Here is a 9798-nt window from a genome sequence, read left to right on the forward strand (position 1 = left end):
ACTCAAAGTTGCTGCTGAAAAAGCTCCAGAACTGCTCTGCCCGCACAGGTTGGATGCCAGGAGGTCAAGTGTAGAGGTGTACTGGTGAAGCAAGGATGCACAGCCCTGCCCACATTATGCCTGGCTCTAGCCAGCAGCGTTAGTCACTCCATAGTTTAAACAAGGGAGCCCTAGCACTATGCTTAGAGATATTTACAATATTTTCCATACTCTAGATACAGCTAAGCCTATTCCCCCTCAGAAGTTTTTTTGGAGAAGATTTTCTGCGTGTTACTCCTTTGGGTGGGAGACAGGTAGAAGATACACTCTCTGAACAGATCAGCCAGGCAGTGTAGGGCATGTGGGGTGGAGCAAGGTGCAGCCAGACAGACAGCAGAACAGTGGGAGGTGCAGAGAGGTGACATCTAATAGCTGAAGCTATTTTGACTCATTCACAGCTGTTCTAACACTGCAAACCTTTTTTAAAAAGCAGAAACAATCCTTTTGTAGGAACATAATCTTCCCAGAGACCACTGTTCAATTTACTTCCGCTCTCCAACTGCGGAGATCTTGTAATTAAATGGCAAGAGTCCAGAGGACTTTCAATAGCAGCTTGGCCAGTGGACTGGTAAGGTCTGAAAATAGGCACGAAGCACAAGTGTCTGCTTACGTAAAGTGGCCCATTAGCCCTGTTTGGGTACATCTACTTTGCAATTTAAAAAACCCCCACCACACTGAGTCTCAGATCCGGGGTCAGTTGAGTCAGGCTCCTAGGGCTCAGGATGCAGGGCTAAAATTTGCAGTGTTGACATCTGGGCTCAGGCTGGAGCCCAGGCTCGGAAACTTGGTGAGGGGTGTGGGTCTCCGAGCCCAGGCTCCAACCCCAGCTTCTACACAGCAATTTTTAGCCTTGCAGCCTGTGCCTAACTGACCTAGGCCAGCTGCAACTGTGTCACGGGTCTTTTATTGCAGTGTGGACATACCCTTAGTTACCAGTACTTCTACTGTCGGTCATCCATTTTCAGCAGGCAGAAGGAAATCTATGCCTGCTTCTGTCTGAAGTTTGCTTACTACACTAAAAAGGATGCCAGATTCAGTTTGAACAACTGAACATATCGGGTGTCAATATAGGACCCTGGCCCTCTCTGTCTGCATTTGCCAGTAGGAAAAACTGATAACTACAGACACTCATCAACACACAGCCAAGCTCTCAGCTCAGACCCTATACATGATTCATCCATGGTAACTACTAAGAAGGCTTTCAGATGAGCAGGCAGTGGAATAAATCTACCTTTAACTCCCAGGGGGTAGTGCAGACAGACCACACCGTGTGTCTACCAGTTCTGTGAAGCCTTGTTGACATTAGGGAGTGCTACACCAGGCCTGCACCTAGCAGAGAGAGATGAACCACCATTAGCTTTGGTGGTAATTTCTGGTAAAAAAAATTCCCTAATGTAGACAAAGTATAAGAAAGAGAGCACACAGCTACATTTATAGACTTTTAACCTGTGCTCATCCCTCAACTAACTTTGTGGTTTTTTTACATCCTTTAGTTGCTTCACATATTTTCAGATAACTAGCAACCTTTGCCTATTATAAATGTGAAAGTGGCACTCTCTTCAAGGACACACTCCCAATGTACAGCAAAACCTGCCAAGAGCAACCATTCATGGGAATTTGCAGAAGTGGATGCTTGTAAGAGGTGGTCTCTCTTCAAAGGTATGGTATTGCCACCCTTACTTCTCTGCTGCTGATGGCAGCACTGCTTTCTGAGCTGGGTGCCTTGCCAGCAGCCGCTGTTCTCCGGCCGCCCAGTTCTGAAGGCAGAGCGGAGAGTGGTGGCTGGGCACCCAGCTCTGAAGGGAGTAAGAAAATGTCACTGGTTGCAGATGACAGATGGCCGCTCGTCACAGTTTTTTCAGTTAAATTATAGGGGGACAAGTTCCATGGCCTCTGCAAGTACTCACTTGTGACGGGTGGTCTCTCTTCAGAGGTGGTCGCTAAGCAGGTTTTACTGTAGTTTTATAAAATCTTTTAGCTGTTTAAACATACTTTTTGAAACTGAAATCAAGATCTGCTTCCTTAATTGAATTTTTCTTCAGTTGCATAAAATGGTTTGTTATTGTAATGTTGCTTGAGCACTAGAAGCTGCTTGTAATTTAAAAGCAAATGCATTGATGCTTTTTCTTTTTCTACAAACTAAAAATAAAATAGAAGTCCTAGTTATTGTCATGACACTCTCTCATTATAACCTTAGAATCTGTAAAAAATCTCCACCAGAAGCATGCAAAAGCTGGTGTAACACAAGGTTATAAAAGATTGACAACTTTAAAGTGAATGAAGAGAGGAAAGCTTACTACCCAGGGCTTTCCCCAGTGAAAGTATGACTCCAACTGTTCCTCTCCCTCTGCCCAAGTGATGCAAACAGAGATTCACCACTAACTCATGTCATCTGGATCTGCAGACTCATGTCGATATGGTCCCTTTAAAAGTATTCTTGGAAATAATGAACAATCTTTGCTTGGTGTGTAGCAGACAGGCTTCTGTAAAATATCAGAGATCATGTTTTCATCCTGATTGCTAGAACTTCCTATTTATTAGCTTGTTGTCATATCCTTATACTGGGATACAGTTTAGGGGACTGGCAATGGGAGGAGTCATAAGAACGGCCATAGTTGGTCAGACCCAAATGCCCATCTAGCCCAGTATCCTGTCTTCTGACAGTGGCCATTGCCAGGTGCCTCAGAGGGAATAAACAGAACGGGTAATCATCAAGTGATCCATCCTTAGCTACCTACGTTTCCAGGTCAATCCAACCTAAGCTGGTGCTGACAGCAAGTTCCCACTAATGGTTATTCACAGACATGTGAGATGAGCTTGGTAGTTCTCGTTCCAGTTTCTAGTGGAACTGTTGTCTACATTACCAAAAACAGAAAAACCCACCCCTCTTCAGTTGGCACTCACTGGCATTATCAATAGCCTCAGTAGAAAGGCCAAGGATTAAATGGTTATGGGCCCTGAACTATTTTCATCCCACCTGAAAGGTCAGCTGAGGCACACTGATAGGGGGGAGCCTGCTCTGCTACTGACTGTACTGCTACCTGATCTGTGAACAAAGGACTTCAGACTCCTGGGCTGTCAATCTGACACTTTATATTACTACTAAGATGTTCAGAAGATCACACTGAATAGTTATATTTTTTTTTAACAGTTATTCCTGTAACTCTCCATGACAGGGTGTCAAGCCTCCGGATGCGTCAATCAGATTGTGCTTTCTAGAGTAATTTTTCCACAAATATAAAAAAATTAAAAAAGTTATCACCAGAAATATTAACACCCATTAGGAATATCACAAGATGGCCTAGTGCAGGGGTTCTCAAAGTTCATTGCACCACAACCCCCTTCTGACAACAAAAATTACTACATGACCCCAGGAGCAGGGACTGAAGCCTGAGCCTGCCTGAGCCCCGCCATCCTGGTGGGGGTGCCAAAACCTGAGCCCCACCCCCCAGGTGGAGTGGGAGCAAAGCCAAAGCTCAAGGGGTTCAGCCCCAGGCAGGGGGCCAGTAACCTGAGCCCTGCCACCCAGGGCTGAAGCCCTCAGACATTCTTCACTTCACTTTCCAGAGACTATAAAGATTTAACAGAGTTCTCTGAGAGACTAACGAAAAACGATCAAGTGTTTGTCTTGACAAATCACTAAATAGGCATTTGTAGAGGATTTTGCTGGGGGTGAAAAAACAAGCATGACTGGTCTAAAAAAAAGCCATCCAAACCCAGAGGGAGTGAGGCTACGGGAGCAGCATAGGGGCAGGGCTTGCACCATCATGCTGCATGTGAGGGGCAGTGCTTGGCCTAAGGAAAAAAAAAAAAAAGAGCCCAGAGAAAAAGTGGCCCCCAAGTTAAATGTAAAACCCCATGGGCTACAAGTAAATAAAAATTGCCACTGGGTCCTTAAAAAGTAAGCCCAAATATTGCTTAATTGGAACTACTTAGGCAACCCCATGGTGGGCCTGTGTAAGATACAGCAGGCCACAGTGCTGCTTGCTACAGCCTCACCAGACACATCCCTCCCACAACACTCCTCTTCATTCCTCATGCAAAAAGCAAAGGAAGATCACAGATCTGCAACATGTATTGTTTCAGAGTAACAGTCGTGTTAGTCTGTATTCGCAAAAAGAAAAGGAGGACTTGTGGCACCTTAGAGACTAACCAATTTATTTGAGCATGAGCTTTCGTGAGCTACAGCTCACTTCATCGGATGCATACCGTGGAAACTGCAGCAGACTTTATATATACACAGAGAATATGAACCAATACCTCCTCCCACCCCACTGTCCTGCTGGTAATAGCTTATCTAAAGTGATCATCAAGTTGGGCCATTTCCAGCACAAATCCAGGTTCTCTCACCCTCCACCCCCCCACACACAAACTCACTCTCTTTGTCACTTTGGATGGGCTATTACCAGCAGGAGAGGGAGTGTGTGTGTGGGGGGGTGGAGAGTGAGAAAACCTGGATTTGTGCTGGAAATGGCCCAACTTGATGATCACTTTAGATAAGCTATTACCAGCAGGACAGTGGGGTGGGAGGAGGTATTGTTTCATGATCTCTGTGTGTATATAATGTCTGCTGCAGTTTCCACGGTATGCATCCGATGAAGTGAGCTGTAGCTCACGAAAGCTCATGCTCAAATAAATTGGTTAGTCTCTAAGGTGCCACAAGTACTCCTTAACATGTATTGTGTGTAACATCTCATTCCGGTGCCACAAGTGGGTAGTATTCGGGGGATAATTCCTCCTTCATTTAGGTGGATGGCAGAAAGGAGTCTCATATTCAAACCCTACCGAGGGGCATGCCAAGTGGCAAACGTGATCATATTTAGAATATCTGCATAATCTACAGTGAGCAGCATCTGATTTTGGTGACCAATCTGAGTGCTTATTTTGTGGAAGGAACTTGGAAAGAATATCCCTCCTGCCATTTGACCCCCAGAAGGGAGAGAGAAGAAAGGGGGATACAGAACCCCATTTTACATGGAATAACTAACATTGATTGGCTGCTTAAGTTACAGGGGGATTCAGATGACATAGACCACAATACAACTGCCACCACCATACACACAGAAGTCACAGGTCTACCCACCAGATATCCCAAGTGCTCCTCCCTTCTTGCAAGCCAAAAAAAAAAAGTGATTGACAATATTCTGCTTTGAAACCTGCAAAGTAGCATTCAAAAGAGCAAGGTATTCTAGATTGAGCAATTTTAAAAATGCAGTCTCTAGGATGGCAATTTTAGACTTAAAGCTCTGCTTGTAGTCACATAATTTAACAAGTCTACTATGTGACCCATCGAAAACCAAACAACCATTTTTCTAACTTATTGAGCCAATTTTACTGACAGATAAGTTGTTTACTGTCAGTTTGATTTCTTGTAAAAAAGTATTAAATTCACCGTCAGTTTAAAAATATTACTGACTTCCAGTAATCCAGAAAGCAGCACCAGAACCTAGTCCCAGTCTGTTTTTTGCTCGTTAAGGGGCTGCCATGTGAGAGAGTGTAACCAATAAATCATGTAAAATTTGTGATTATTCTGTATGTCAAGTCCTATTTTTGCAGACGTGTGCCAGACACTTACACTCTGCATGTTTCTGTTGTGCCCTTCCACCCTCAGTTTGGCACCAAGGAGGTGGAATTAATTTTCGAGGCATCTAACAATTAAATTGGGAGCAGCCTAGTTAGGACAATGTTTTTGCTGAGGAAATTCAGTTTCAAGACAGCTGTGCAAAGTAAACAAACAACCTTCTACTAGGAAGTCCACATGACCTCTTGGGTTACATCCAGTTGATCATCAGTTGGCCAATTTCAACAAAGATGGCCACTTCTGGCATTTACAGATAATGTGCTTTTGAATAGTGTACAGTATACCCAGAACGGAAAAACATTTTTGCTGAATGACTTGTTCACTACAAAATGGATAAAGGAGATGAAATTTCACTATTACTAAACAAGAGAATAATACACTGTAATTAAGAGATAAGTATTAGTATTACACTTGAGACAAAAAACAGCCTGTAATAGGGGGAGAGGAAATGTTATTGCTTAAAGTTAACACATAGAGGTTGAACATTTTAAAATGCACAGAATTCCGTACTTGTAACATGGTAGATTATAAATACTGAAAGAATTAAAAAAAACTAATTTACTTTTCACCACATATGCCATTTAACTATCTGGTTTTTTTTTCTCTCATCCTGGACAAGTGAAAAACTATTCAGGTTTCACTATTGTTTTCAGTCAATTTCAGTTCCAATGCTAGGATATTATAGTTGCAATTACTCCATAGGAATATTTAAACAGAAACCAGAAAATGTTGAATGAAACCAAACGTAAAGTAGTAGTACATTACTAAACACAACACTTAAGTCTGGAGCTTAAACTGTGTGACATTATTTCCAGTTATAAAAGGTTACCTGTAGAGCAGTTTTAAAAAGTCACCCTTTAAACACAGACCTCCCCGTTGAATAAACTCACACTTATGATAATAGAGAACATTATTCTTAGATATTTCCGCAATTTTTTTAAAAAATAGTTAAGATTAGAGGGATACAGTTTTCACCTTCATTCCCAGCTGTGAACTGCCATGTGGCACTGTTGTCCCCTATTAGCCAGCTGCCACATTCCAGTCCAGATGTGGTTACATTTCACTGGTGAGTGCAAGGATTTCTGTACACAATATTTCTGTAAAGCACTTTAGGATCTCTCAAAGAGGAAAAAAAGTGCTATCTAAAACCAAGATCATCAGTGTTCAAACAGTAGTTGCCTGTCTCAGTCAAGGAGACAGAAAAGGCACAACATGAGCTCCTTTAACAGATTTTTTTTAAAAATTATCTACAGTCCACCCATCTTTTTCTTCCTTCTAGATAGCTACTTTGAGGGGAAAGTTGACTGTGCAACTCAGCTTTCCAAGAAAGGCAGATTTAGCAGCCTGCAGCTCACCATGATAGGCATTTTCACAAGGCTACCTCCTCCATACAGATGCCCAAGGTCTCCGGGCACATTCTGTAAGAGCAAATGCTTGTGCCAATATCTTGTTTAAAAGCCCTCACCTCCCTGCTGCTCAGCTGTTGACCCCCCCCCACACACACACACTTCGCCCCAGAGGTGGCCTTTTGTCAGTGTTAATTGCTAATTGTATGACCCCCCCCTTCCCCAAAGCTAGGTAACCCCTAGCCTCCAAAACACCCTCTTCCTTGGCACCCTCCCCCTAGATAACTACTGCCCCACTCTCCTCTATGCATATAATCCCCAGGGGCTGGCACCCACCTGATCCTCAAATCCAGTCACCCTCTGGCCCCCTCTCCCTAGCTAACTCCCACCCCACCAGCCCCCCCTTTAACTCCCTCCTCCCCAGCTGCCCCCCACAACCTCCCTACTGAGCCAGACACCTGCCCGCCTACATGGCTCCCCCGTTGCAAGGAGCCACGCCGCCCCGGGGCTCCCATTAACCCCCCGGGCTGCTGCCCGCCACTCACCTGAGCCGGGGCGGGGGCAGCCACAAGCGCTTGCTGCTGCCGCCGCACAGGAGCCCCGGAGCTGCAGCCCCTGCCCAGCCGGGCATGGAAGGGCCCCCGCAGGAGACACCCGCGAACCCCCCGCGCCGCTGCCATAGGCCCTGACTGAGCCCGACCCGCACGGATCCGCTACCTGCGGGCGGCCTCACGCTGCTTCTGCCCCGGACAGCAGCCGACGCTGCCGGCCTGAGTCACGTGGAGGGGAGAGGCCCCAACCAGCCAATCGCAATGCGGGGACGGCCGAGGTCGCCGTGCCGCATGCTGGGAGTTGTAGTTCCTCAGCCGCTTCGGGGGCGCAGGTGGTGTCAGGCTGAAAGAAGTAAAAACAAAAAAAACAACACTTTTTTTTTTTTTTGTAGTCTTAGATTTTCAGGTTTTTTCTGCCTTGTGTTCCCTGGAAGACTCAGAACACCTGAAGAACTGGCAGGGATTTTGATATCAGAAATACCACCGCAAAATGGACAATAGGATTGTTATTCGGACTGTTCAAAAGTTTGTTTTTGCTAATTCCTGGTTAGCTCAAGTATATGAGAAACATTTGCAAGAAAAGATATTTTTGTTCAAAGTCTTCAAAAGGACTGAGAAATCTCCCAGTCCATTTCTCTGGGTCCTCCAAGGAGTTCTCTAGCAAAAACAGGGAAAACAAAACTTTACAGACTCAGTACTTCTAAATTTAAAAAAATAATTAAAAAAATCCTTTAATGGTGGAGACTGATAGGTAATCATGCTTCCATTTTGCTTTATAAAGCACACGTTTGCTCCAATTGATGGCAATATGCTAGTTCAGTTGATGGTAATATGCTGGTACCTTTCATTCCTACTATTGTTTTTCTTGAAAATAATATTGCACCACAGACATTTTGTATATATGCAGAAATTGAACAGTAGGTCTCTACCAACTGTGGTCCAAATCCTGTTTTCAGTTATCAAAAGCTTAAACCCCTACCATTTGAGCTAAAAAGGCAACACATTTAGTTATGATTAAGCAGCTGGCTGTTACAGTCACTGTTCAATTAAGCAAACAAATATTTTCAATAATAAAGACAATGACAGGTTTCAGAGTAGCATCCGTGTTAGTCTGTATTCGCAAAAAGAACAGGAGGACTTGTGGCACCTTAGAGACTAACCAATTTATTTGAGCATAAGCTTTTGTGAGCTACAGCTCACTTCATCCGATGCATTCAGTGGAAAATACAGTGGGGAGATTTATATACATAGAGAACACGAAACAATGGGTGTTACCATACACACTGTAACCAGAGTGATCACTTAAGATGAGCTATTACCAGCAGGAGAGCCGGGGGGCGGGACCTTTTGTAGTGATAATCAAGCTGGGCCATTTCCAGCAGTTGACAAAAACTCTGAGGAACAGTGGGGGGTGGTGGTGGGAAATAAACATGGGGAAATGCTTACAGACAGCCCCCCAACCTGAAGCAAATACTCACCAGCAACCACACACACCACACAACAGAACTACTAACCCAGAAACCTATCCTTGCAACAAAGCCCGTTGCCAACTGTGTCCACATATCTATTCAGGGGACATCATCATAGGGCCTTATCACATCAGCCACACTATCAGAGGCTCGTTCACCTACACATCTACCAATGTGATATATGCCATCATGTGCCAGCAATGCCCCTCTGCCATGTACATTGGTCAAACTGGACAGTCTCTACATGAAAGAATAAATGGACACAAATCAGACGTCGAGAATTATAACATTCAAAAACCAGTCAGAGAACACTTCAATCTCTCTGGTCACTCGATTACAGACCTCAAAGTTGCAATTCTTCAACAAAAAACTTCAAAAACAGACTCCAACGAGAGACTCCTGAATAGGAATTAATTTGCAAACTGGATACAATTAATTTAGGCTTGAATAGAGACTGGGAGTGGATGGGTCATTACACAAAGTAAAACTATTTCCCCATGTTTATTTCCCCCCACTACCCCCCACTGTTCCTCAGACGTTCTTGTCAACTGCTGGAAATGGCCCACCTTGATTATCACTACAAAAGGTCTCCCCCCTATCCCCCCCCTCCTGCTGGTAATAGCTCACCTTAAGTGATCACTCTGGTTACAGTGTGTATGGTAACACCCATTGTTTCATGTTCTCTATGTATATAAATCTCCTCACTGTATTTTCCACTGAATGCATCCGATGAAGTGAGCTGTAGCTCATGAAAGCTTATGCTCAAATAAATTGGTTAGTCTCTAAGGTGCCACAGGTACTCCTTTTCTTTT

The 9798-nt window shown here is 44.2% G+C and overlaps 1 protein-coding gene across 10 annotated transcripts in view; it reads right to left on the reverse strand.

Moving 5' to 3' along the window:
• The window catches only part of MOCS1 (molybdenum cofactor synthesis 1), a 51475-nt gene extending 43734 nt beyond the window's left edge, over window positions 1-7741 (reverse strand). For 6 of the 10 annotated variants that reach the window (XR_012158197.2, XM_073338573.2, XM_073338568.2 and 3 more), the window contains exon 1: window positions 7512-7741. Coding sequence is in view for 8 of the 10 variants with exons in the window: in XM_073338573.2 (XP_073194674.1) it covers window positions 7512-7646 (135 nt within the window). In the remaining 2 variants the exon portion in view is untranslated. Of the gene's footprint in view, window positions 1-1270; window positions 1916-5778; window positions 6960-7511 lie in introns of those variants that run through there. The other 4 variants (XM_073338570.2, XM_073338571.2, XM_073338572.2 and 1 more) reach the window with 4 other exon arrangements.
• Window positions 7742-9798: the final 2057 nt, after the last annotated feature.

This window comes from Lepidochelys kempii, chromosome 3, assembly GCF_965140285.1.
Source record: "Lepidochelys kempii isolate rLepKem1 chromosome 3, rLepKem1.hap1, whole genome shotgun sequence".
Taxonomy (NCBI): Eukaryota; Metazoa; Chordata; order Testudines; family Cheloniidae; genus Lepidochelys; species Lepidochelys kempii.